The sequence below is a fragment of the Symphalangus syndactylus genome, chromosome 1 (genome assembly GCF_028878055.3).
Source record: "Symphalangus syndactylus isolate Jambi chromosome 1, NHGRI_mSymSyn1-v2.1_pri, whole genome shotgun sequence".
Lineage (NCBI taxonomy): Eukaryota > Metazoa > Chordata > Mammalia > Primates > Hylobatidae > Symphalangus > Symphalangus syndactylus.
In genome coordinates this window covers 149,287,260-149,314,844 of record NC_072423.2, presented here as the reverse complement: position 1 = coordinate 149,314,844, position 27,585 = coordinate 149,287,260, and the positions used below count along the sequence as shown (strand labels likewise).

The window sequence follows — 27,585 nt, the reverse complement described above, 5'->3', positions numbered from 1 at the left end:
TGGCAGCCAGGCACAGTGGCTCATGCCTATAATCCTAGCACTTTGGGAGGCCAAGGCAGGTGGATCACTTGAAGTCAGGAGTTTGAGACCAGCCTGGCCAACATGGTGAAACCCCATCTCTACAGAGTTTGAGACCAGCCTGGCCAACATGGTGAAACCCCATCTCTACTAAAACTACAAAAATTAGCCAGGTGTGGTGGCATCCCAGCTGTGGTGCCTGTAATCTCAGCTACTCGGGAGGCTGAGGCAGGAGAATCGCTTGAACCCAGGAGGCGGAGGTTGCAGTGAGCCAAGATCTCGAGACTCCCATCTCAAAAAAATTTTTGTAAATGCAAAGGTTGGACTGCCTACCTATACTCTAATTTCTGTTCTGGAGTGATTCGCTCTGGAGAGTCTAGGTACTAAAGACTGAAAAGGCAGTTACCTCCACCTGTCATGTCACTTGGACAAGAATCCAGGAGAAACTATTGAACTGAGGTAACAAAGTGACGATCAATGGGGTGATCTGAGGTGTATTAAAACACTGAGCTCTTTCCCAATCACAAACACTGCAAGGCAGGTGTTTCTTTTATTTTTTTTGAGATGGAGATTTCGCTCGTCATCCAGGCTGGAGTACAATGGTGCTATCTCGACTCACCGCAACCTCCGCCTCCTGGGTTCAAGCAATTCTCCTGCCTCAGCCTCCCGAGTAACTAGGATTACAGGCATGTGCCTCCACGCCCGGCTAATTTTGTATTTTTAGTAGAAATGGGGTTTCTCCATGTTGGTCAGGCTGGTCTCGAACTCCTGACCTCAGGTGATGCAGCCGCCTCGGACTCCCAAAGTGCTAGGATTACAGGCGTGAGTCACCACACCCAGCCAGCAGGTGTTTCTAACAAAGCCTTAAGCTGATGTCGAGAGGCCCCAGAAATTCCTTGTCACTCACCAGCACATCCCCGCTGGCTCCATGCAGAAGCAGGGAGGGAGTTGCAGGTGCGTATAGGATGGAGGTGAGGGAGACAAGTGCGCATGTGGAATGAATCAACTCAGTTTGGGAGCAGGTAGAACTTTATTGAGGTTATGAATATATTCTAGTTGAAACTGGAAGATTAAGTGGTTATGAATTTGTGGCTTTGGTATCCTTTGTTAAGCATCTCTTAAGTGCCATGATGAGCATAACAAACCTTTCCTACAATGCTCCTCAGATTTTCAGAGCTTATTTGATGTAGCTTCTGGTTCCTAACTTCTGAGTCACATCAGAAGCCAAACTTCAGTGCTTTCGGAAAGAGCTAGCCCCATACCACCTCAGTTGGGAAGGGGAGTACTGAGGTGTACCCTTGGCAGAACAGTGGAATCATTGCTGGTTCTTCTAGTTACCTCTACACCAAGAACTGCTGTAACATGATTCAAAAACCAGGGCTATGCAAAGCACTAGAGTTCCTGACCAGCAAAGCAAACCAGTGGCATACAAATTCGAAATACCGTATACAGGCTCTGACTCCAGCCCAAACCAAGACTGGAGGGCATCTAGGGGGATGCAGTTCTCCACGGGATAGCATCTTGGTTATGTGAGATCACCAAGACACCAGGTGTATTTTATGAGCTGAATCCTCAGGTTGTTGCTGGATTTGTGGCTGATAAAAAACACAGGCCGGGCCCGGTGGCTCACGCCTGTAATCCCAGCACTGTGGGAGGCTTGAGACAGGCAGACCACCTGAGGCCAGGAGTTGGAAACCAGCCTGGCCAACATGGTGAAATCCCGTATCTACTTAAAAATACAAAAATTAGCCAAGCATGGTGGTGAGTGCCTGTAATCCCAGCTACTCGGGAGGCTGAAGCAGGAGAATCGCTTGAATCTAGGAGGCCCCAGGTTGCAGTGAGCCGAGATGGTGCCACTGCACTGCAGCCTCGGCGACAGAGTGAGATTCCATCTCAACAACAACAAAAAAATAGAGCATAGCTATGTTGTTAGTTCTTAAGCAAGGGCAAGCTTACCAAGGACTTACAGAGAAGGTTGATGAGGATGACAGGGAACTAAGAGGGAGGGATGCCATGGTTGAAAACATGGCTGGGGCAGCGAGAAGTTAAGATGAGGTCCCAAGAGTCGCAAGAACATGCAGTTCCAGGACGTGATTCTCTGCAGGGACAAGGATAGAGAGCAGCTACAAATCTATAGACAGTGACAAATGATCTCTGAGATCCCATCAGAGCCAACTTCAAGTTGAAGGAGAAACCTTTTATTGGCAGAGGCATTCCTTGTTAACTTGACAGGGTGAAGTTGTAATTTTTAAAACACAGTAAAAGCTGGTTTCTCCTAAACTAGTTTCCTTGTGGTAGTAGAGATCAGTGGGTATGAAACAAGTCCTGACCACTTGGTTTAGTTTTGAGCCGCATCATTAGGAGGCAATCTGTAAAACTAGCACAGGTCTCCCAGCTGTTCGACTCACTCACCCACATGATTAGCAGAGTGCACGAAAAATAAAACTTCTATTAAAGAATCATGCTGAGCACAAGATGAGAGGTTGTGACATTGCAAACTCAATAGATGGAGGGGGCCTGGGAGACTGTGGCGTTCTTCAAAGGGCTCCCAACACCATCTCTCCTGTGATCTTGTAGCAAATGTGGAAAGCTACTTGCTTAGAGGTACTGGGGAACTGATGGGGGAACTTTCATCCTGTTAGGAACTCGCTTTCCATTCCTGGGTCTGTCTTGCTCCCTGGAGATGGATGGATCGGGGAGGGGGCCACAGTCAGCTGGGGCAGCAGGCACTCCCTATAGCACTAGTCTACAGCGGGAGGACGCTGTGTGCTGGCAGCGGTGGCTCACATGGCCTGTCTGCACTGTAACCACAGGCTGGGATGTAGCCAGGACTTGGGATATGTCTCCTTGGAAGACAGGTCTGATGGCTGATGTTTGGCCAATCCAGTCTTTCAGACCCCGTCTAAAACTTGTATCTTACGTGAACTCAAAGAATAAAATGCATTTCTACCCCCATCTCGCCCCGATCCCTGACTGTATTCAGGGAAAACTCCCCCAGGACTGGCAGGACAGGCCCACGGCAGATTAGATCTTTTCCCAATACTGATCGGTGCGTGGAATTCCAGCCACTACTTCTGATTCGATTCCACAGTGATCCTGTCCTCTGAGTATTTTAAAGAAGCCTGGGAATAAAAAGTAAGGTGCTTTTAAAGTGTGACAAGGGTCAACATAGTCAGACTCATCCCTAAAAGACCTGGGACTAAGTCACTAATCCCTGGCAGATCCTGCTGTTTGCCCAGTAGCACACCCCTCAACACCATGAGGCTTCTGGAGTCGTGGGGCACGCCTCCACTGACAAGCCCCCTGCCCAGTCACCCTTCCCATCATGGCATCTGGCGCGATGCTGTGGGTGGGAACTGTGGCAGGCGTGGGCTCTGAAGCTGCTCAGAGTCTGCCCTCGCAGCAAAAGGGAACTCCTGGGTGCCTGGCACTTAGGAGGAGCTCACAGCCTGACCCTAGGTCCAGGGTTTGAGGCTGTGCAGTGGGTAAAACAGAGAAAGCCGAGATGGCCACTGTCTGTGGCTCACAACTCCCTGTTCTCAGCAGGAAGGGAGCCGCCACTCACCGTTGTCACCCCAGTCAGTGTTCCAGGAGTTGGCAACCAGCCAGTAGGGTGTGCCGTTCTCCACTCCCCAGCCCAGGATGCGGATGGCATGGCCGCCCATCATCTCTCCGGTGATGTGTTGGTACACTCCTGAGAAGGGAAGAACTGGCTGAGACCGGGCCACTGCCCAATGCCCCCTAGCACCCCCCACACTCAGCTGGTCACCCTCTGGGCAGGAGAAACAGCTTCCAGAGGGAACCTGCTGCTCCATCAGGAGGCTCTGGGGGTTCCCACAACACTGGGCAATTAGTTAAATATATTTTTGAAGGCCCAACACACTCAAATTTGTTGAGTAAATATTAAAATATTCCTACAAGATGTGCTTATTGGTTGGCTTTAAAAATAGAATTTCTAATACCATCTAATTTATAAAACATTTAATGCTAGATAACTGATTCATCTGTTCTATATACTGGGATTCCACGTAAGTAAGGGTTTGTCAAAAGGGTTACACGGCTTAAAGAGTTTTAATAGCTGCTCCAGGTACACCCTGGAGAAGTGAGGGAGGAGAAGGGAGGGCTGGTGGCAGCCAATGCTAGCTGATGGGAAAGACACTGGCTAAGGGGCTCAGGGCTGCCCAACCAAGCTCTCTGGCGAGGAAATCACTGTCAAAGTGGAAATGCATCTTTTAATAATATGGGCAAGGACTGGGCTAAGACCTGCCATCTTTACAGAAACTTTTTCTTGCCAGAATCATCTTCCTTTGTCAAACTGTTTTACAAGAGCTGACAGCTTTGGAGTTTCCAATCTAGCAAAATATTAATCGGATAGATGCAGTCAGCAAAGACTGTTCATCTGGAACAAGGGATTTCTAAGACAGGACTTGGGGATGGGGACTGTCCAGATTCCTTGGTTTGAGTCCCTACGGCACTGCCCAGGGCAAGGTCCTCCCTGTGTGTTCATCCACTGGTGTGTGGCACGATCTAGGCCTTTGCAAAGATGAAGAAAATGTGTCACCCAGTGCAGACACGAACAGCCTGCCATTCTAACAGGAACACGCCGGTAAAGCAACACAAAGCCATGAAGGCGAGGGCAGGCATGGACAGCCACCAGGGAGGGGGGCGCTTCCACAGAGAACACATATGAGCTGGACTGTAACGGATGGGAAGCAACTAGCCCAGAGGCTCTGGGAGAGGCCTCTGGAATTATCTGTGTGTTGGCACAACAGGTGGACAGACTGTCTGGACCAGCCTGGCACCTCAGAGGAGTGAGCCTGGATGGAAGGCCCCACACAGCCCTCTTCCCCAGCCCCTCGCCTGCCTGCCTAATTTAAGTCCTCTTGGCCCACCTGAACCCACCTTGGCACCCAGACTCCCCTCCGGACTCCCACCCTCTACTGTCGTCAGCCATCAGCACGCACCTGACTTGTACAGCAGGAAGTCCGAATACACAGAGAAAGCTCCCTCTACGGGGCCGTTTTTGTAGATCTCGGCCATGATATCCTTCTCGCTATTGGAGACGCTGTAGGAATTGTATCCTGGAAAATGAACCGAGCTGGGGGTTGGGGAGGGCGGTGACAGTGCCTCATGCTGTGCCACTGTCAGCCAGTCACTGATTTCTGGTGGCCTCTAGGGGAAGACTGTGCATCTAAGGGGACTTGCCCAGCCAGGGAGCTCAAGGAAGGCTCCCCTGAAGAACTAAGGACGGGGCTGGGGCTGAGGCTGGAAGCTCAGAAATGGGAGAAGGGAGCAGTGAGCACGAGGCCCTGGAAGAGGCCGGGACACCCCAGGACCCCAGGACACGCCACTCCCTTGTAAAATGAGGGCTTTGGTCCCTTCCAGCTTGGAAGGGCTGAGGCTGAGTTCGGGGTGGAACAGGCAGAAAGTGGAGAGTGTGCTGCTTCCCCTGGCAAGAGGGCATCACTCCCCCTCCTCTATCCTAGAGTTCCTGGACCCCAAGGCTCCTCAGCTGTGCTCTCTTCCTGCGGTGTGAGGAGGGATGCAGCAGGTCCCCAGCCTCCACGTGTGCCGTGGCCAGGCCCCAGGCCCCTTACCGTAGTGCTTGTCCTGTTTGTAGGTCGGGCTATAGCCAGGCTCGCAGATCTTGCTACACTTGGGGGTGTCTCCCTCCCCTGTGCATGGGGGCCGGGAGCCGTTGACGTGGTGCTCACAGGGAGGGATGGAGTATGGTCTGCACCCTGATGGGACCCGGGAGAAAGCGAAGTCAACCTACAGCCCCCACTGAGAAACCCCATATGGGCCAGGCAGATCTGGGGCATGGCCAGCCTCGTGCCTGCAGCATGGACGCCAGGCAGGTCCTGGCAGAGGCCTGTGCACCTGGCCAGCACCTTTCACCCAGCCGTCTGTCTCAACCTCCACTTTATAAAGGCAAAGCCATGATGGTTACTTGCTTAATCCATCTGGCCGCAAAGGGGCCACACTCACCTACATGGGAGTCATAGAGGCCACCAGAAACCAGGCCTTTTCTTGTCCAGAAGTTCCAGGCTTCAGCAGGATAGCCGCCATTACAGCTGAAAAGACAGGCTTTCATGAAAACCTCTCAGAAGCACCACCTGCTCTCCAGACCACTGCGTGCTACCCAAGTGCTGGAGGTCACTCGTGGACCTGCCTCCACCTTCAGCAACTGATGCCAGCAGCCCTCCCAGACCCCAAACCCTCCAAGGGACACTCCCTAGATAAGCACAGCTTGCAGGGAATAACCGCCAGCCCCACCCCTGCCCACAAAGATCCTGGAGAAGGCAGGAGGCTCTCCTGTTCGTGTCCACACCAGACCAGGCTACGAGTGCCCTTCCGGGTAGAACAGTGATTCTCAACTGAGCAGACACTAAACTTCCCTGAGGTACTTACAAACCACCACCAGTTCTCTGAAATGAGAATTGCCAGTGATTCCCATTTAACTAGTTTGGGGAGAAGCCCACACACATTTTTTTAAGCCCTCAGGCATTTCGGATCTGCAGCCGCGGGCAAACACCTCTACTGCAGAACCAAGGCGAGGCTGCAGGCAGCTGGAGCAGGAAGTTCTGTGCCACCACATTGTTGTTAAGGTGGCTCCATCCCCCTTAACTACACATAAGGAAATGCCCCAAACTGCTTCCCCAAGCAAGAAAAAGGAACATGCGATGACACAAACCAGGCCAGGGGCCAGACGTTCCACCGCATTTTCTAAGACTGTCTGTTTTGCTGGGACGCCACCCCTAAGACAGCTCTGCCAGGCCAGCCTTGGTTCATGCACCTCCCAGGAAGCAGCAGCCTTGCCAGGCCCTGCCTGCCAGACTCCCGGAGTCTCCCCGAAACACTTCTGACTCGCAGGAGTCAGTCCTCAAAGTCCCCTCCAGTGAGAAGCCGGGGCCCAGGGTCTTTCAGCACTAAACCCGCTGTGGAAGCACAGCCTGACTCACCCATCCCCACACATGCTGCCACAGCAGGTGAGCAGGTCCTCCGCCGACACCTCCACGCTGACGTGCGCATTGGTGTGGATGCAGATCCGGTCAGAGATGGCTTCCACAGCCCCGAAGGCCTGCAGGAATGAGCACCACTGGGTGAGGCCGCCACGTCCGGGCTGGGCCCTCTGCAGCAGTCCCCTCAAAGGGCCACAGGGGCACCTCAGACCTTGTAGGCAACTGATCTCTGAACACCAGGGAGGCTCCTGGGGCTCAAACTCAGCTGTTATTTTCTTTGGTAGAAATGGGGTCTTGCTATGTTGGCCAGACTGGTCTTGAACTCCTGGGTTCAAGTGATTTGCCCACCTCAGCCTCCCAGAGTGCTGGGATTAGAGACATGGTGAGCCAGTTGCCCCACCCTCCTGCTTCAACATGTGCCCAACTCAGCTTTTAAAGCAAGAGAAGCAGCACCATGAACCTCTGCCTGGGAACTCGGTTCATTTCTGAAATCTGTGAAATGTGTAGTTTTAGTTTGTTGGTGTGTGTGTGTGTGTGTTTCTGGAGGCGGAGTTTCACTCTTGTTGCCCAGGCTGGAATGCAGTGACGCAATCTCAGCTCACTGCAACCTATACCTCCTGGGTTCAAGCAATTCTCCTGCCTCAGCCTCCAGAGTAGCTGGGATTACAGGTGCCTGCCACCACACCCAGCTAAGTTTTGTCTTTTTAGTAGAGCTAACTTTTGTCTTTTTAGTACACCATGTTGACCAGGCTGGTCTCCTGAACTCAGGTGATCTGCCCTCCTCAGCCTCCTAAAGTGTTGAGATTATAGGCGTGAGCTACCGCACCTGGCTGTGTTTTTTTCTTAACAAAAAACACAGCTCACCCAGAAAATAAATACTGTGTGATCCACTTGTATGAGGTCCCTAGGAGTCAAATTCACAGAGACCGAAAGTAGAGTGGGGGTTATCAGGGACTAGGAGATTGGTGTTAATGGGGACAGACTTTCTGTCTTGCAAGGTGAAAAAGAGTTCTGGGGACAGATGGTGGTGATGGCTGAGCAACACTGTGAATGTACTTAATGCTACAGAACTGTACACTTGAAAATAGTTGCTGGGCAGGGTGGCTCACACCTGTAATCCCAACATTTTGGGAGGCCGCGGAGGGCAGATCAACTGAGGTGAGGAGTTTGAGACCAGGCTGTCCAACATGGCAAAACCCCGTCTCTACTAAAAATACAAAAAGTAGCCGGGCGTGGTGGCACATGCCTGTAGTCTTAGCTACTGGGGAGGCTGAGGCAGGAGAAGTGCTTCAACCCAGGAGGCAGAGGTTGCAGTGAGCCAAGATCCCACCACTGCACTCCAGCCTGGGTGACAGAGCAAGACTCCCATCTCCAAAAAAACAGAAAAACAAAAGAAAATTGCTCAGATTATTAAATTTTCTGTTATGCGTTATTTTACCACAATTAAATGACAAAATGAAGACAGCTCGCTGACACTAAAGGGATGCTTTCTTGAAGCAGAGTAGCGGTGAGGGCTCCTGCTATTTGCGGACGGGGCAGCGTGTCAGGGGAAGGGAGCTGCTTTGCCACCCGTACACGTAGACTTGCAATCCGCTGGATGCTCTGCCCGCCACTCTGCCTAATCCTTGCCATAATTCACGGCCAGAGGGATTGTGATTTTTGTATTGATGGAAGCTGGGATTCAAAGTTTCTATAACTTGCTTTGTCAAAGTTGTCCCCACCCTGAATCCCCCAAGACTCCCCACTGCTGCTCCCACTTTCTCTCCAGCCCTTCCCCGCCAGCCAGCAGGGCCTTACCCAGCAGGAGCCACAGGAGCCCTGGTCTCTGATCTCTTTGATGGTGGGACACTGTGGCCATTGTTCCCGTGCATCGAAGCTTTCAGGCAGCTTCAGGTCCTCGGTAAACATAACTCTGGATAAAGGAAGGTCTTCATTATAAGCTCTGATCCCACAACTCCCTCCCCAATCCCTGCAAAGGCCACTGGTTTAACAGCAGTCACTGTGGCTGGGCCACACTCCCCTAGCAAGGAAGTGAGCACAAGACATGCAGGAGAAGGCTGCAGACAGGTGTCCCTGGTGATTTCATAAAACAAAAGGAAATTCTGTTGCTCAATGCACCCTGTGATTTTTTTTGGGTGGGGCAGCAGTGGACAGAATTTCACTCTGTCATCCAGGCTGGAGAGCAGTGGTGAGATCTCTGCTCACTGCAACCTCTGCCTCCTGAGTTCAAGCGATTCTTGTGCCTCAGCCTCCTGAGTAGCTGGGATTACAGGCATGCACCACAGCGCCCGGCTAATTTTTGTATTTTTAGTAAAGAGAGGGTTTCACACCATGTTGGCCAGGCTGGTCTTAAACTCCTGGCTTCAAATGATCTGCCTGCCTCGGCCTCCCAAAGTGCTGGGATTACAGGCATGAGCCACCACACCTGGCCTGACTTGCGATGTTGTACGCTTCTTTCTAGGCTTACGTAATGGATTTTTTTAAATGAGTTTATCCACAAATTATAAACTCATTTTTAAATGAGTTTATTCAGTCCAGATAGTGTTTCTTGCCCCGCTCTCCTGCCTCAACATCTGCCCAGGATCCTCTCATCATTTCTCATATCATCCCCATTGCACAGAAGGCAGTATCCTGCAACGTAACTACCCCGTCCTAACGTGGGAAGTGGCATGATCTCAGCTCACCGCGACCTCTGCCTCCTGGGTTCATGCGATTCTCCAGCCTCAGCCTCCTGAGTAGCTGGGATTACAGGCATCTGCCACCACGCCTGGCAAATTTTTGTATTTTTAGTAGAGACGGGGTTTCATCATGTTGGTCAGACTGGTCTCGAACTCCTGACCTCAGGTGATCCGCTCGTCTTGGCCTCCCAAAGCGCTGGGATTACAGGCGTGAGCCACCGCACCCGGCCTCATCTGGCTTTTCTTAGATTCCCCTTAAATTACTCAAGATTGAGTCTGCCCACATAGTGGAAACCCAGACTTTGTCAAACCTGGGGCTTAGACACCTTGGAGAAGTGCAATAGAAAACACTGGGGGTGGCTCATGCCGGTAATCCCAGCACTCTGGGATGCCGAGGGGGGCAGATGATTTGCTGAGGCCAGGAGTTCGAGACCAGCCTGGCCAATATGGTGAAACCCAGTCTCTACTAAAAATACAAATATTAGCCGGGCACGGTGGTGCAAGCCTGTGGCCCCACCTACTCAGGAGGCTGTGGCATGAGAATCAACTTGAACCTGGGAGGCAGAGACTGCAGTGAGCCAAGATCACGCCACTGCACTCCAGCCTGGGTGGCAGAGTGACTCTCTCAAAAACAAAAAAAAAGCACCAGCATCTTCTCTACTAATAAGGTGAGAAGGAAAAAACAAAATAGAGAGAAAGTAAATAATACAAAATGAAAAGAGACAAGTGCTGTACCTCAAGCGGTGTCGGCAGCCCTGGGCGGCATGAGCCCTGCGGATGCCAGAGAGGCCTTCACTCTCCCACTTCCCACTACCCCAAACCAACACCCGCCACTCACGTTACAGCGGTGCGGCAGAGAGGCACTCACCTCTGGGGCGGCTTGGGCCCACCCAGGAAGGTACCACACAGCCTCTTCAAGTAGCTCACGTCCACGTTGTAGAAGTTCTGCCCGGCCTGGAAGAGAGTCACCCACTGACTGAAGGGTCTCCTGGGATAGCGGTGGATGGGCACGCTGCCCACACACCAGGCCCTACCCAATTCAAGGGCCCAAGGGTTGGGGGGCACTGGGGAACAGCCCAGAGTGACACACAGGTAGAGTGGGTGTCTCCCCTGATCTACTCCCATTTGCTGACAATCAGAGACCCTCTCCAGCCCTCAACATGTCTCACTCCTCATTCTTGGTTCTCAGTCCCAGGGTCAGGGCTGGGCAGAGACAAAGGGAATCAGGGGCAGGACTGATAAACTGCCACTCTGCCATGGCAGGCGTCACAGGGGCTAACTAGCTGGTTTTGAACACTTCCGAAGCTCACTTACTCCCCTACGCACCTCCGCGTGCACACAACCATATATTCATACACATGCACACACACTCATGCACACACATGGGGTATGGGACAGAGGAGGGAGGTGTGGTCCAGAGCTGCCATGATTCGGGGTCAGGGCCATTCTTCAACAGTCCAGGACAGAATGTTCTGTGGGCCATAGTGAAGGCTGGCTCCCCATTCCTGGAATCAGTGTGCACAGACCGACCTGGGAGGAGACATACGTAGGACGCAGCCCCACAGCCTACCTGCCACGTCGTGTTCCGTTTGTTGACATAGTTGACCAGCTCATCCGACAGTGGATGGAAAGACGGCCTGCTCCGGGCATCGGCCAAGGCCAGCAGGCAGCAGAGGGAGGCCCAGAACTGCCACATGTTGGAAGCTGGATCCTAGACCCACCTGGAGAGGACAGAGGGCATCAGGACACCTTTCTGTTATGTGGGTCGAGGGCTCACACACACAGGGGCACCATCTTGGGCATCAGTGGGGCCCCCCATGCTCGTCCTGGCCCAGGCGGAGAACTCTAAGGAGCTGAGGTGTCCGTGGAATCCCCGCCTCCCTGCCCCGGTGCCAGCAGCATGCCATGACCTCCTGTGTGTCCCCGGGGGCCAGGCGGCCAGAGCCAGGAGAGAAAGCCAAGGGGCTGTGCTGGAGTAGACCGAGTCCAGGGCCTTCTCTGCTATTTTTAAACTGCCTTTGCATGGATTTGTAGAACGGTTTGAGAGACTTTCCCAAGTGAGTGATATGAAACAGTGAAGAGCTTGTCTGTGTGATTACACCCTAAGTGGAGGACCCATGGGACAGGGAAATGTAAGAAAAGTTACAATCCAGGAGTCCTAGTTTCAACAGGACACAGATAAACAAGCTCGGTGTGGGCTGGTCGAGGTGGAGGCTGAGAGGTGGGGCTGGGCTGGCCATCCACCCACTCCTGGGGCCTCTCTGGTTTTTCCAGTCAGCCAAGGAGGGCTCTGCTTCTGGCTGCGGAGATGAGGCTTCTGGGAAGGAAAACTCTCACCTCGATGCCTCAGCCGTTTCATCTTGGACTGGCTCATGAGTCACAAGCCAAAGCTTTCCAACTTGAACTCTGAGTCACCCTCCTAAGCGAGCAGCTCAACAAAAGCAATACATGTCTCCTGGGCGCCTGCATCCAGGGCTGGGGAGAGGCGCGGCGCCGGGAGCTGGGTGAGGCAGGGGCTCCTGTCCCTCATTCCAGGGGCTTCCACGGGTGGGTGAGGTGTTCTACCTCCCACAGGTCACAGGTCATCATGAAAGTCACAGGACTGCGGTGTCAGTGCTTAACAAAATGCCTCGCACCCAGGGGATTCTATCTGAAGAACAATTTAAACTTCATTGTTGCTTAAGCAGCAATTCATCTAGGAGGATAAATATATGAGGACAGCAAGATGGCTCTGGAAAAAAGCTTTTTTTTTTTTTTGAGATAGGATCTTGTTCTGTGGTACAGTTGCACAATCTTGGCTCACTGCAGCCTCCACCTCCCAGGTTCAAACAATTCTCGTGTCTTAGCCTCCCAAGTAGCTGGGATTACAGGTGTGCGCCACCACACCCACCTAATTTTTGTATTTTTAGTAGAGATGGAGTTTCACCATGTTAGCCAGGCTGGTCTCGAACTCATAACCTCAGGCGATCCACTGGCCTCAGCCTCCCAAAGTGCTGGGATTACGGATGTGAGCCACCCCACCCAACCAGTGGAAAAGAGCTCTGATGGGAGCCCACCCCTCTGGGGCAGCAAATGTGTCATAAAACGCTGGGTGATGCTCATCAGCAGAGCACCTAACAGACCGCTCAGAAGCACATCCTCTGTGGAGGAGTCAGCGTACCTAGGTGAGGCCAGAGAGGAAACAGGACAGTGCTTGTACAAGTGGCTGCCTGAAGTCTGAATCTTCACACTGGACTCCTCACACACAAAAAGTAGCACATGCAACACAGATTTTTTTTTTTTTTTTTTTTGAGACAGAGTCTTGTTCTGTCCCCCAGGCTGGAGTGCAGTGCCATGATCTCGGCCCACTGCAACCTCTGCCTCCTGGGTTCAAGCTATTCTCCTGCCTCAGCTTCCCGAGCAGCAGGATTACAGGCATGTGCCATCATGCCCAGCTAATTTACATATTTTTAGTAAAGACAGGGTTTCACCATTTTGGCCAGGCTGGTCTCGAACGCCTGACCTCGTGATCCACCCAACTCAGCCTCCCAAAGTGCGGGGATTACAGGCGTGGGCCACCACACCCGGCCCACAGATCTTAATTATAAAAGTTTTAGGGAAAAAAATCAATGCCCTTTGAAAAACAGTCTGGGTGCGGTGGCTCACGCCTATAATCCCAGTACTTTGGGAGGCCAAGGCAAGTGGATCACTTGAGGCCAGGAGTTCAAGAGCAGCCTGGACTGAACATAGTAAGACCCCATCACTATAGAAAATAAAGTTTTTTAAAAAGGTAATGCTGGAGGAAAGCTTAGGATTGACAGGAAACAGCCTTCGAGGGAAAATGCTTGCATTAAACTGAAAAGTCTCTTCAAACCAAAAACTGACAAAACAAAGCAGTACTCACATATACTTTAGGCTACGTTTCCTTCATACACAAAAGGCTCTTCAAAGTCAGAAAAATGGAACCAGCATAATAGAAAAACTATAAATGGCCAACACAGATAAAAGTAAGTTCAACCGGCCGGGCGTGGCGGCTCAAGCTTGTAATCTCAGCACTTTGAGAGGCCAAGGCAGGTGGATCACCTGAGGTCAGGAGTTTGAAACCAGCCTGGCCAACATGGTGAAACCCCGTCTCTACTGAAAATACAAAAATTAGCCAGGTGTGGTGGCAGGTGCCTGTAATCCCAGCTACTCGGGAAGCTGAGACAGGAGAATCGCTTGAACCCAGGAGATGGAGACTGCAGTGAGCCAAGATTTCACCACTGCATTACGGTGTGGGTGACAGAGTGAGACTCTGGCTCAAAAATAAAATAAAATAAGTTCAACCTCAGGGAGATGCAGATAAAATCAAGGAAGTATTCAGCATGTATCAGATTGGCAAAGGCTGGACAGTTTGGCACTTCTTGCAGGGCTTAGGAAGTGGGGAAACGGAAGGCGTGATAATGAGTGCCTAAGGGTGGGCACAACCACCGAGATGTCAACCAGCGACGCCCACCTGCTTCTAAATCTGCATGTCCTGGGACTCGGCAAACTGACATTTAGAAATGTATCCCACAAAATGCAAAGATACATGCACACGGGTGCTCACTAAATAATTTTTGCATTAGAAGGCCAGGCGTGGTGGCTCACGCCTGTAATCCCAGCACTTTGGGAGGCTGAGGCAGGTGGATCACGAGGTCAAGAGTTTGAGACCAGCCTGGCCAACATGGTGAAACCCCGTCTCTACTAAAAATACAAAAATTAGCTGGGTGTGGTGGTGCACACCTGTAGTCTCAGCTGCTTGGGAGACTGAGGCTGGAGAATCACTTGAACCTGGGAGGTGGAGACTGCAGTGAGCCAAGATCACGCCATTGCACTCCAGCCTGGGTGACAGAGTGAGACTCCATCTCAAAAAAAAAAAAAAAAAAAAAAAAAAGTCTGTTCTGTTAGCCTATAAATTTTGCTGGGCGCGGTGGCTCACGCTTGTAATTCCAGCACTTTGGGAGGCCGAGGCAGGCAGATCACGAGGTCAGGAGATCGAGACCACAGTGAAACGCCGTCTCTACTAAAAATACAAAAAATTAGCCGGGCGTGGTGGTAGGCGCCTGTAGTCCCAGCTACTCCGAGAGGCTGAGGCAGGAGAATGGCGTGAACCCAGGAGGCGGAGCTTGCAGTGAGCCGAGATTGCGCCACTGCACTCCAGCCTGGGTGACACAGCAAGACTCAAAAAAAAAAAATAATAATTTTTGCATTAGAAAAAGACCAGAAATGAAGCAAGTATCTAATAACAGAGTAACTGTTAAATTATGGTAAGTGGTTAAATAGAATATGAAGCAACCATTAAAAAAGCAACTAGTTGGTCGGGCACGGTGGCACATGCCTATAGCAGAGGCAGTTGGATCACCTGAGGTCAGGAGATCGAGACCAGCCTAAGGTGGTGAAACCCTGTATTTACTAAATACAAAAAATTAGCCAGGCATGGTGGCACATGCCTGTAATCCCAGCTACTTGGGAGGCTGAGGCGGGAGAATTGCTTGAACTCAGGAGGCAAAGGTTGCAATGAGCCGAGATCGCACCATTGCACTCCAGCCTGGACAAGAGCAAAACTCCGTCTCAAAAAAAAAAAAAAATAGAACGGGCGCAGTGGCTCACACCTGTAATCCCAGCACCTTGGAAGGCCGAGGTGGGTGGATCACCTAAGGTCAGGAATTCAAGACCAGCCTCGCCAACACAGTGAAACCCTCTCTCTACTAAAAATACAAAAATGAGCCAGGCGTGGTGGTGCACGCCTATAATCCCAACTACTCGGGAGGCTGAGGCAGTAGAATTGCTTGAACCCAGGAGGCAGAGGTTGCACTGAGCCAGGATTGTGCCATGCACTCCAGCCTGGGTGACAGATCGAGACTTCATCTAAAAATAATAATAATAAAATGAATAAATAACAGTAAAAAAGCAACTAGTTGAAGTGAATTCTATTGTACTAACGAAGTAAAAATGCCCTAAGTCCCAACGTTAAGTGGGGAAAAGGCAAGCTGTGGGTGACTGAGGACCATAAGCATCTGACCCTCTCAGCAACCTACACATGTAGGAACACTCCTGCCACTACACACAAAATGCCGAGGAAGATGTACAGTACTCAGTCACTACAGTGGGGAAGACTTTTTTTTCACAACATTCCCTTACTTTTAAGAAAAAAAAGTATGTTCCTATTATTTCAGTTTCGTTTCTTCTAGGAAAAACAGTTGGCGGTATTACTAAAGGCCTAAGCCACCAAACTGATAAAAGGACATTTGTTTTAATGATTCCTCAGAGCATTTCCAATTTGGTCTTCCTTCCCACCAATGAGGCATCCTCCCTCGTAGTGACTTTGAGATGGGAGTCTCGCTCTGTGGCCCATGCTGGAGTACAGTGGCACAATCTTGGCTCACTGAAACCTCCACCTCCCAGGTTCAAGTGATTCTTGTGCCTCAGCCCCCTGAGTAGCTGGGATTACAGGCCTGTGCTACCACATTTGGCTAATTTTTTTTTTTTTTTTTTTTAGTATAGTCGGTGTTTCATTATGTTGGCCAGGCTGGTCTGGAACTCCTGGCCTCAAGGGATCTGACTGCCTCAGCTTCCCAAAGTGCTGGGATTACAGGCCTGAGCCACTGGACCTGGCCCCTAGTGACTCTCTTAATAATCTTCCCCTTATTGGCTGGATGCGGTGGCTCACGCCTGTAATCCCAGTACTTTGGGAGGCCGAGGCGGGCGGATCACGAGGTCAGGAGATCGAGACCATCCTGGTTAACACGGTGAAACCCCGTCTCTACTAAAAATACAAAAAATGAGCTGGCTGTGGTGGCAGGCGCCTGTAGTCCCAGCTACTCGGGAGAGTGAGGCAGGAGAATGGCGTGAACCCGGGGAGCAAAGCTTGCAGTGAGCCGCGATTGCGCCACTGCACACTGCACTCTAGCCTGGGCGAAAGAGCGAGACTCCATCTCAAAACAAAAACAAAAACAAAACTTCCCCTTTTCCGTGATTCGTGGGTAGGCAGCGTCTCACGTGGCCATGCGTGTCAGTGACCCACACAGCCTCCACACTGTGAGGTTGGCGTGTCTCGTGGGCAGACAGGTGTGTCCTCGGATGTCCCCCGGGGCTTTGTGCTGTAGAGATGTTATTTTAAATAATAAGCCAAGTCGAGGATGGGAGCGTTTCCATGGCAACTTGAATTTTTAAACCAAGATTTCTTTGGTTTCTGTGGTGGCTGAGAACACAGGCAGCTGCCATGTCCAATGGCTCTCAACTCCTGGAGGACAGCCTGCCACGGCCATTCCCTGGAGTCCCACAGGGCCCCCTTGCCACTTCACTAGCAGGCAACTTCCCTGCACCCGCCCTCCTTTTCATGGTTCCCAGGCCCTCCCACACCTCCCTGTGCTCCCTACTCATTCCCAGACTCCCCGGGGCCACCGCTGCCAGCCCCAGGGCCCAGCCCATTCTACTACTCCCAGGCTGAGTGCTGGGAAGTTCTTTCAGCCCTGCACCTTGGCCCAGGGCTGTGGTGTTCCTGGCTTCTCTGCTCCTCCCCTATGGTATCCAGGTTGGGGTTCAAGGGGCCACCAGCCTGCTGCAACCGGCTGATAAAATGAGCCCTGCACTTGGAGTCAGGAGACCTGCATTTGGATCTGGCTCTGCCACTAACTAAATGGCACCCTTGGGGTCTGACCTTCCCCAAGCCTCAGTTTCACCACCTATAAAATGGAGCTAGTAACCACCGTGTCTCAGGTGGCAGTCAAGAATGAAGTGAGGAGGACCAAAGCGCCGACACGTGCCTGGCGTGCAATGATAAGGTGGGAAGGGCAGTCGCTCCAGTGGGCTCTGTTCCCTCCCTGTCTCCTCTCTCCTCTACCACTTCTAGCCCTCAGTTCACACTAAACCTATTCCAGTAGGTCTCCAACGCCAGGAAGAGTCTAAATGAAAACAAGTTTTTTTTTTTTCTTTAAGACAGGATCTCGGCCGGGCGTGGTGGCTCACGCTTGTAATCCCAGCACTTTGGGAGGCCGAGGCGGGCGGATCACGAGGTCAGGAGATCGAGACCACGGTGAAACCTCGTCTCTACTAAAAATACAAAAAATTAGCCGGGCGTGGTGGTGGGCGCCTGTAGTCCCAGCTACTCGGAGAGAGGCTGAGGCAGGAGAATGGCGTGAACCTGGGAGGCGGAACTTGCAGCGAGCCAAGATTGCACCACTGCACTCCAGCCTGGGTGAAAAAGCGAGACTCCGTCTCAAAAAAAAAAAAAAAGACAGGATCTCACTCTGTTGCCCAGGCTGGAGTGGAGTGCAGTGGCACGATCACGGCTCACTGCAGCCTCTGCCTCCCAGGCTCAAGAGATCTGCTCTGCTCCTCTCCCCTCAGCCTCCTAAGTAGCTGGGACTACAGGCATGCACCACTACCGCCCGGCTAAGTTTTGTATTTTTTATAGAGATGGGGTTTTGCTATGTTGCCCAAGCTGGTCTCAAAGTCCTGGACTCAAGTGATCTGCCCGTCTTGGCCTCCCAAAGTGTTGGGATTATAGGTGTGAGCCACCATGCCCAGTAAAACAAGCTCTTAACTTCAATTAACCCCAGCATTTAACATCCAAAAATGCTTTCACTCTTGAGGGTCCCAACACTGCTGAGAACCCAAAAAGCGTGAAGCCAAGCACAGAGGTCCTGACAGCAGTGGCAATCTCACTCCATTGTGCAACAGGTGCCTTTCTCTCCACAACAACGCAAATCTCAATCACTCTGGACAAATGCAGATGGTGAAAGTTACAAGCTTGGGGTTAACAGGTTTCCAGGGTCTTTGCATGGGACAGCTACCCATTTTCACTTCCCTTTATATAGGCACCCACTTCCCTTTTATTTCTTAATTCTGTGCTGTCCGCTCTGCTTCTTACAAGAGATGATGAACACAAAGTCCTTATTTCACAAGGGAAGGATGTGAACTCTTGTGTGCCACAAGACCTCTTTCTAGGATGTGAGCTGGTGGAAGAACAGCTGCGAGCAGATGTCATCTCTAGACCTTGGTCCGCTGGGCTGCTTGGGCAGGCCTGAGTTCCACTGCACCCCTCTGCCCCTTTTCCAAGCTAATCTTTGGGTTAAAAAAAAAAACAAAACAGAAAAGGGTGCTCCTCCTGTCTTCTCTCTCCAAACCTGCAGAGCGCTTATGAGAAAACACGCTCCACTCCAGCTCTGAAGAATGTTGTTACGTGCCAAAAAGAGTGTGTGGCCAGGTGACTATCAACCAGAGCACCTTCCCCCCCCCGGCAAACGGCACCCTAGACTACCTTGAAGCCGTTTCCAGGACAAATAGGGACCTTGGGATCCTGGAAGGAGGTGGAATGAAAGTGAAAGGAGAGGAGGTGCTGCTAAGTCACAGGAGGTGTTAAGTCCTGACATCCTCAAAGAATCAGTTTTGGGCTGCCACCAAGCTCGGATAAAAGCTTTCTGGCCAGGCACAGTGGCTCATGCACTGTAATCCCAGCACTTTCGGAGGCCGAGGCAGGCGGATCACCTGAGGTCAGGAGTTCAAGACCAGCCTGTCTCTACTAAACTCCTGTCTCTACTAAAAATACAAAAATTAGCGGGGCACGGTTGTGAGTGCCTGTAATCCCAGCTACTTGGGAGGCTTAGGCAGAAGAATCACTTGAATCCAGGAGGCAGAGGTTGCAGTGAGCTGAGATCACACCACAGCACTCCAGCCTGGGCAACAGAGCAAGACTCTGTCTAAAAAAAAAAAAAAAAAAAAAAAAATATGAGGCTGAGGCAGGTGGATCATGAGGTTAGGAGTTCAAGACCAACCTGGCCAACATGGTGAAACCCTGTCTCTACTAAAAATCAGCCGGGTGTGGTGGCGGTGCCTGTAGTCCCAGCTACTCAGGAGGCTGAGGCAGGAAAATTGGTTGAACCCAGGAGGCAGACGTTGCAGTGAGCTGAGATCGCGCCACTGCACTCCAGCCTGGGTGACACAGCAAGACTCTGTCTCAGAGAAAAAAAAAAAAAAAAAGAAAGAAAAAGCTTTCTTACATGGTCACAGAGCCCTCAGGTAGACTGCACTTTAAATCTGTAAAGGATCTGAGACAGGACATGTATACCTAAAATTTCCAAATAAGCCAAGTTGCTAGCTCCTGGTTGATAGAGAAAAAAAGTGGAAGAATTCTTAGCAAATCTCTCATACAGTATTTTGCTCTTCCTCGTTCGTTGGTGCTGTGGATGTACTGCTGGCTCCTCTCAGTCATCAGCTCTAAAGAATTGAAAGTTGGCCGGGCCTAGTGGCTCACACCTGTAATCCCAGCACTTTGGGAGGCCAAGGAGGTGGATCACCTGAGGTCAGGAGTTCAAGACCAGCCTGGCTAACATGGTGAAATCCCTTTTCTACTAAAAATACAAAAAATTAGCCGGGCGTGGTGGTTGTGAGCCTATAATCCCAACTACTCAGGAGGCTGAGGCAGGACAATTGCTTGAACCCAAGAGGCGGAGGCTGCAGTGAGCTGAGATCGCACCATCGCACTCCACCTTGGGCAACAAGAGCAAAACTCCGTCTCATAAAAAACAACAACAAAAAAAAACAAAAAAATAAACAAATGTCAAGTGCTTACATTTTGCCAGAAGCCACAAATGAAGACTGTGCCTTATAGGCCAGCAGAGCGGCTAAGAGCAGGGGAACAGTGGAAAGGTGGGGAGACTGAAGGCTCAGTAAGACCTTCCCAGAGAACCTTGTTTCTTTCTCTTTTATAAAAACTAGTCTTGGCGCTCACTGCTAATAACAGCAGTTGCTCCTGAAGTTTCGACCACTTAAGTGCACTCACAAAACAAGACTTTGGCGAGTTTCATCTTCCCCTACTTCAACCTGCCAGACGTACCTCAACGCTGGAGCAGCCCTGCACTGGGTGGGAGTGTGCTGACCTCAACTATGCTCTGCTGTGACCCAGAAGACCCCAGAGACCTTTCCTTTTTGAGTATGAATCACAGCCTTGCTGTGGCCTCTCATGTGTTATGTCTTTGCCCCTAATGGAACCATGTTTAGTCGATTCTTGGCTTACAGTTAAATTAAGGACAAAAACAAAATCCAAAGGGCTCTCAGGCCTTGGTCTCATCAGTCCCCTGACGAATGGGCACCAGCGGCCCATCTGTCCCATGGAGCGGGCTCCCTGCAGCCCTAGCCCCCAAGCAACTGAAAACCTGTCAGAAAACCCGCCCAGCGCAGGTGTGCAGAGGCAGCAACGATGGTCACCAGCCTTGGAGGCTCCCAGGGAACCAGAGAAGCCCCACTCCACCTCCCTCACCTGAACCAGGTTGGCCACTGACCCGTCCTTCCCCGGGCTGCCCACATGCCAATCATCTATGCAAACCAGGTACTGCAGGCCCAGGCCACGCAAGCTGCTCTCCATAGGCCTGAAGACACCTATGAGTGGAATACTGTACGAGGTCAGCCACAGCAACCCCACATCCTGCAGACAAAATGACAACCGTACGCTTAAAACAGCAAGACACTACGAAGGCCCTCAGCAGTTGATTTTTTGTTGTCACTGTTGGTTGGAAACAAGACAGCTTAGGCAGTCAATATTCTAGAAAGTTCTGAAAGCTTTTGCTCCCCAGTTCTGTTACTGACTTGCTCAGACGCTGACAGAGCCAATGCATTCACGCCTGCATCGGATACCAAAGGACCTTGGGCCTGCTTTATAAAAGCTTTTAGAGATCCTTTGAGATTGAATGAGATTAGTGTTCTGTGCCTCTCCAGCTTGCAGAACACGGCGGTTCCCTAATTCTACCGCAGGTGAGATTACACCAGGGCAGTTGAGGCTGACACGAAGGCCAGCCACAGAAAGGCCCAGCTCTTGGATCCAGCTAGGTCCTGTTTTCTGTTTTCCTCCCTTGGGGCCCTGGGACCAGATACTCATCTCGCAAGGCTGATGGAAGGAGACTCTTTTGAGAGTGCCCACCCTGCACCAGGCTCAGAGCAGCGCCACCTGGGAGAAACTTCCTCAGTCACTGAGAGCGTGAAAAGCCATCTCCTTATACATAGGACAGCCAACGTTTGCATCCCACAGTCATCATTTCTATTTTCTAAGTATCCTAATTTGGATGAAAAATAATGGCAATTGTACTATCAGTAACAAGGCCTTAAAAGTTGATTTGTTCTGCTGTCTTGACTGCCAAAGCAAAGCACGTCCCAAACACCAGGAAGGCTGAGTGGGTTGGGAATGGGTGGCAGGTGGCCCCCAGCACTCTGATGTGCTTTGATAATACACTTCCAACCCTCAAATGGGAGAAGCCTGTGGCTGGCACCGCCCTCCTGGGACTTGCGCAAGCCAGGAAGCTGTGTGACTATGTGTGTGTGCACATTCTGCCAGAGTCCAGGTCAGCAGGTCAGAGGGTCATGAGACAGCCCGGCCCTCCCTGCTCTTAGGGCAGAATATCTAGATGTCTTCTACAGGGTTCTCTACTGGTCCCGTTACCATCTTGGCCACATTGGTCCCATCCTCCTCCATGCATGCTGGCTGGTGATGCTAGATTATCTTGATGACCAGACCAAAGAAGTTACTGGCCTGGTAAAGTCAGATAACACAGTCAAGACTGCCAGCCACACGTCCTTCTCAGCACCCAGCCTTTACAAAACATCAGTTCTGGGCTGGACACAGTGGCTCACATCTATAACTCTGACACTTCAGGAGGCCAAGGTGGGAGGATCGACTGAACCCAGGAGATTAAGACCAGCCTGAGCAGGATAGGGACCCCATCTCTATTTAGAAAATTAAAATTTAAAATAAAAAATAAATAGGCTGGCGGTGGCTCAGGCCTGTAATCTCAGCACTCTGGGAAGCCAAGATGGGCAGATCATGAGGTCAGGAGTTCAACATCAGCCCGACAAACATAGCCACACTGCGTCTCTACTAAAAATACAAAAATTAGCTGGGTGTGGTGGCACATGCCTGTAATCCCAGCTACTCGGGGCTGAGGCAGGAGAATCGCTTGAACCCGGAAGGCGGAGATTCAGTGAGCCGAGATTATGCCAGTGCACTCCAGCCTGGCAACACAGCGAGACTCTGTCTCAAAACAAAACAAAACAAACAAAACAAAAAAACCAGCACATGTGCCATCACTGACCAACAATAAAAACAGGAAAAGTGTCACTCAACCCATTTATGCCAGAGGTTGCAATTTTTTTAGTTTTTGCATGAGTTAAAAACATCAGACCTTGGCGATGACCCTGAGCAGTACAATGTAAAAACTCCCACATGCTTAGCGTTCCAATAATGGAACACTAGGCATAAGTGGGTTACTGTTGTCCTATGGCAAAGATTAAATTTGAATTTCTGGTCATGAAATTAAAACAGGGGTACCACTTCAAACCCATCAGATTGGCAAAAATCAAAGTCTGGTAGTATCTAGTGTTGGTAAGTGTGAGGAACAGGAACTCTGCACACTGCTGGGCGTGTAAATTGATGCAACCCCACTGAAGAACCCTTTGCCAGCATGTAGCAAGATGGAAGATGAACACACCTCATGACCCAGAAACAAGCTCTCCTGCATTTGCCCTGCAGAAACTCTTCTAAGTATCTGGGAGACACAGGATATTTATTGTAGCACGGGATAATAGTGAAAACGAAATAACATAACTGTCCCTCAGTAGATAAACACACTGGGCACTTAACACAAATGGACTAGAACTGGATGTAGCAACAGAAATAAATCTCACAACCATGAGTGAAAAAGGATCCATGTAGTGTAACTGAAGTCATATAAACTTTAATAACATTGTTTATACACTGACGCGGAGTTTTAAAAGTACAAAAAGGCCTGGAGGTGACTCATGCCTTGTAATCCCAGCACTTGGAAGGCCTAAGTGGGAGGAGGCAAGGTGATCACTTGAAACCAGGAGTTTCACAGCAGTCCTGGCAACAGTGAGACCCTGTCTCTACAAAGGAAAAAAAAAAGGCTGGGCACCGCCTGTGGTCCCAGCTACTTACTACTCAGGAGGCTGAGGTGGGAACCAGATCGCTTACGTCTGGGTGGCTGAGGCTGCCGTGAGCCGTGGTTGCACCACTGCACACCAGCCTGGGAGACAAAGCAAGACCCTGTCATGAATCAAACAATAAATGAATGAATGGATGAACAAAAAAATGTGCAGGAGAATCCAAAAGAGGAGCAGCAGACAGGGAATACAATGGCCCTTGGAAGGACCAGGAAACAGGCACAGGAGTGGTCTATAGAGGCGGACGATAAGGCTTGAAGCTAAAAAAGAGATTAGTTAAAAGTCGAAACACAGGGCTGGGCACAGTGGCTCACACCTGTAATCCCAACACTTTGGGAGGCGAGGCGGGCGGGTCATTTGAGGTCTCTACTAAAAATATAAAAAGTAGCCAGCCATGGTGGTGCATGCCTGTAATCCCAACTACTCGGGAGGCTGAGGCAGGAGCATTGCTTGAACCTGGGAGGTGAGGTTGCAGTGAGCTGAGATTGTGCCACGGCATTCCAGCCTGGGTGAAAGAGTGAAACTCTGTTTCAAAAAAGTCTACACAGAGTGGAATTTGATCCCTAAACCTCCTACCCCACACAAGCTAGGGTAAATATAAACATTAACAACCACGCCAGGGCGCAAGGTTTGCCTCCCACACACTCTTTCCCAGGCAGCCTGGGACCAGACATAGAGACTGCAGCCTGCAACCCTGATATCCCAGAGGCACAGCACATCTGCACATGCCTCCCCCAGACTCAACTGCCTGTCACCCAAACCATCTCCCTTTACATGAACCATGTGTAAGTGCCCAGTAAATATCACTCAACCGCACATTTTTCCAATAATTTCCTTAGGCCAGACCATCGAAAAGAGGCAGCAGACTGGGCGCAGTGGCTCATACCTGTAATCCCAGCACTTTGGGAGCCGAGGTGGGCGGATCACAAGGTCAGGAGTTCGAGACCAGACTGGCCAATGTGGCAAACCCTCATCTCTACTAAAAATAAAATTAGCCGAGTGTGGAGGCGCATGCCTGTAATCGTAGCTAGTCAAGAGGCTGAGGAAGAAGAATGGCTTGAACACAGAAAGCAGAGGTTGCAGTGAGCTGACATCTTGCCACTGCAGTCCAGCCTGGGTGAAAGAGTAAGACTCTACCTCAAAAAAAAAAAAAGAAAAAAGAAAAGGAGAAGAATCGGCATACCTGTAACTCCTCCCTCAGTGTTTCAGTCCTTATCTCGAAAGGACGGCATGTTACTCTACACAACCACAACTCAGTACCAGATTTAAGAAAATCATCCCCCACTGCGCGGTGGCTCATGCCTGTAATCCTAGCACTTTGGGAGGCTGAGGCGGATCACTTGAGATCAGGACTTCGAAAACCAGCCTGGTTAACATGATGAAAGCCCGTCTCTACTAAAAATACAAAAAAAAAGCCAGGTGTGGTGATGGGCACTGGCAATTCCAGCTACCTGGGAGGGAGGCTGAGACAGGAGAATTGCTTGAACATGAGAGGCGGAGGTGGCAGTGAGCCGAGATCGCACCACTGCACTCCAGTCTGGGCGACAGAGAGAGAGTGTCTCAGAAAAAAAAAAAAAAAAAGAAATTAAGAAAGAAAAGAAAAATCACCGACAGACATCCCAAAGCACCCCTGAAACGTGACCTCCCTTCAATTCACTTCCCAATCCAACCAAGAGCAACAGAAAATATGTTACCCCTAAAATGGGTGCACCTTCTCTTCCAACTCCCAGGTCCAGCAGCTGGGGAAAGAAAAGAACCTGCCTACAAGAGCCTCACCAATCTGCTAAATCAGCACCACATGGGCAGTTTCAACCTGGAGCCAAAGGGCTGCCACCCCTCGCCGCCTAACCAGTTGGAAACAGCGGGGTCCTGAACCAACATCTAGGAGAGCTGTTGGGGCGAGAGCTGTGCCAGGGCCGTGTGTGGCCTGCGTTGCCACCTGGGGGGCAAGGGACATCTGCCTTTCCACCAGGGGGTACCCCCAGCTCGGGGACAAATGACCAAAGAGGAAGGGAAGCCTCTGTTCTCCAGGAGACGTTTGACTCTGTCTTTGGGAAAGCTACACAGGGTGGGCGGCCCAGCCCCTTTCTCCAGGAGCTGGCGGGTTCTAAGTCACCATCACCAGAGCCAAGAAGAAACAGTTCTTGGCCAGGCACCCTGACTCACCGGGAGGCCGAGGCAGGCGGATCACCTGAGGTCAGGAGGTCAAGACCTGCCTGGTCAACATGGTGAAACCCCATCTCTACTAAAAATACAAAAATTTGCTGGGCGTGGTGGCGGGCACCTGTAATCCCAGCTACTCGGGAGGCTGAGGCAGGAGAATAGCTTGCATCTGGAAGGCGGAAGTTGTAGTGAGCCGAGATTGCGCCACTGTGCTCCAGCCTGGGAGACAGAGCCAGACTCCGTCTCAAAAAAAAAAAAAAAAAAAAAAAAAAAAAAAAGAAGAAGAACGGATGTTAGGGAAGAGAAAGAGCAGCCCTTAACCAAGCCAACGCCCTCTTAGGCTTCTTCGCCTTACCTTCCTGAACGTTTGGATTCAAAAAGGGTGCATCTCAGCTATTCTCTCCTCCGGCGGGAGGCAGTGGGAATCAGTTTTCCAGGCTACAAAAAGGTGCCAGGTCTGCCTTTGAGCCCCCCCAGCGTCACTTCTCCAGTGGGTTTGGGGATCTCTCCTCCGTTAGGAGAAGTGTGGGGCCTGCCCTAGGGTCCTTTTTTTTTTGCCAGCCTGCTGGCTTTCTCAACGCCTGTGAAGGGGGTGACAGAGGCCCACCAGGAAGCCAAGTGCAATTAACTTCCACCTGGGTCGCCCACCCCAGCCTGCCTGCAACGCCCCACACCCAGCACCCACTGCTCCCCAGAGGCCTACTCCCCCGGCCTCCAGGGCTACTAACCGAGGCGGAGGTGGCGCCCCAGGGACTCTGCCCGGCCTCCCTTTACTGGAGTCCAGGGGCAGGGAGCGCCCCCGGCCTTCTCCCCACCCGGCATCCAATCGCCCATTCGCCTCTTGGTTTCGCTGCTTGGTTTCTCTTCCTGTTTATGGATTTAACACCGTGCAGGTTCCTCGCCAGCCCACCCAGTGCCATCCCTGTTCTTCAACAGGACCTGTTTTCTGGGGTCCCAGGAATTGCGTAGGATCTTGCGCAGACAGTTGGCCAGGCAAATCCTTTGGAATGAAGGGGAAATAAACCAAAAATAGACGCCGGCAGATGCGATTACGTCGGCAGTTTGTCCCGGAGACACCGAGGCCCAGGCGCTGGGAGCGCGGTCCGAGGCAGCAGCCTCCGGACCCGGCCGAGCTGTTTCTCGCAGGCGCCTCCCTCGGCGCTCCTGGCCTCATCCCCGCTCCGAGGGCCGGGTCCGGCGCACAGCCGGGAGAGGGGAGCGGAGGGGAGGGAGCTGGCGGACGGGGCTGTTTTCTGCTTTTCTCGCGGACGCTTCGGAGCGCGCGGACTCCCATCCCAGCCCGCACGTCAGGGACAGTCCGGAGGGTCCCGGCTCCCCGCCGGCCCCCAGGGACGCCGCGGGGCCGCGCTTGGGCCCGACTGGGGGCGCAGAGGCAGCCGTCTCGGCGGCCGGGTAGCACCATCCCCGCCAAGGTCACTTCCGCCGCGGTGGCCCCGGGTCCCCAGCACTCACCGAACGCTGCAGCCGAGAGCCTGCAACCCAGCCTGCGAGCCGCGGAGCCAGTGGCGTTGCTGGAGCGGTTGCCGGAGCCCTGCAGCCACCGTACCCTGGCCCAGCCCCGGCCCTAAGTACCCTCCCGGCCCCGCCCCACGTGACCACCGCGCAGCCCCGCCCGGGCCCTCCCGCCGCCCGCGCACTGTGCTTCCCAGCCCCCACCCCCTCCCGCCACCTTCCGCCGCCCGCGCTCCCCGCTTCCCGGCCCCGCACCCCCCCTGCCCCCTTCCGCTGGGGGTCCGGGGACACCGCCGGGAGCGGGTGGGGACCTGAGCGCGCGGGCTGGGGCAGAGGGGCTT

General features: G+C 51.8%; 2 protein-coding genes across 3 annotated transcripts in view; one reads left to right on the top strand and one right to left on the bottom strand.

Annotated features, from left to right (window-relative positions):
• Window positions 1-5,025, top strand: part of FDFT1 (farnesyl-diphosphate farnesyltransferase 1) — a 47,378-nt gene extending 42,353 nt beyond the window's left edge. The window contains exon 9 of one of the 2 annotated variants that reach the window (XM_063613425.1): window positions 4,791-5,025. In XM_063613425.1, the coding sequence (XP_063469495.1) occupies window positions 4,791-4,895 (105 nt within the window). In that variant the 3' untranslated portion in view covers window positions 4,896-5,025. Of the gene's footprint in view, window positions 1-3,564; window positions 3,937-4,790 lie in introns of those variants that run through there. The other variant, XM_055288064.2, reaches the window with a different exon arrangement.
• CTSB (cathepsin B) lies at window positions 1,030-27,372 on the bottom strand. The gene is made up of 10 exons (XM_055288158.2): window positions 27,245-27,372; window positions 11,229-11,379; window positions 10,527-10,612; window positions 8,778-8,892; window positions 6,981-7,099; window positions 6,007-6,092; window positions 5,616-5,759; window positions 4,983-5,099; window positions 3,584-3,712; window positions 1,030-3,140 (listed from the first exon to the last, which is right to left on the bottom strand). Exons 2-10 carry the CDS (start codon window positions 11,352-11,354, stop codon window positions 3,043-3,045), a joined length of 1,020 nt encoding a protein of 339 aa, XP_055144133.2. The 5' UTR covers window positions 11,355-11,379; window positions 27,245-27,372; the 3' UTR covers window positions 1,030-3,042.
• Window positions 27,373-27,585: the final 213 nt, after the last annotated feature.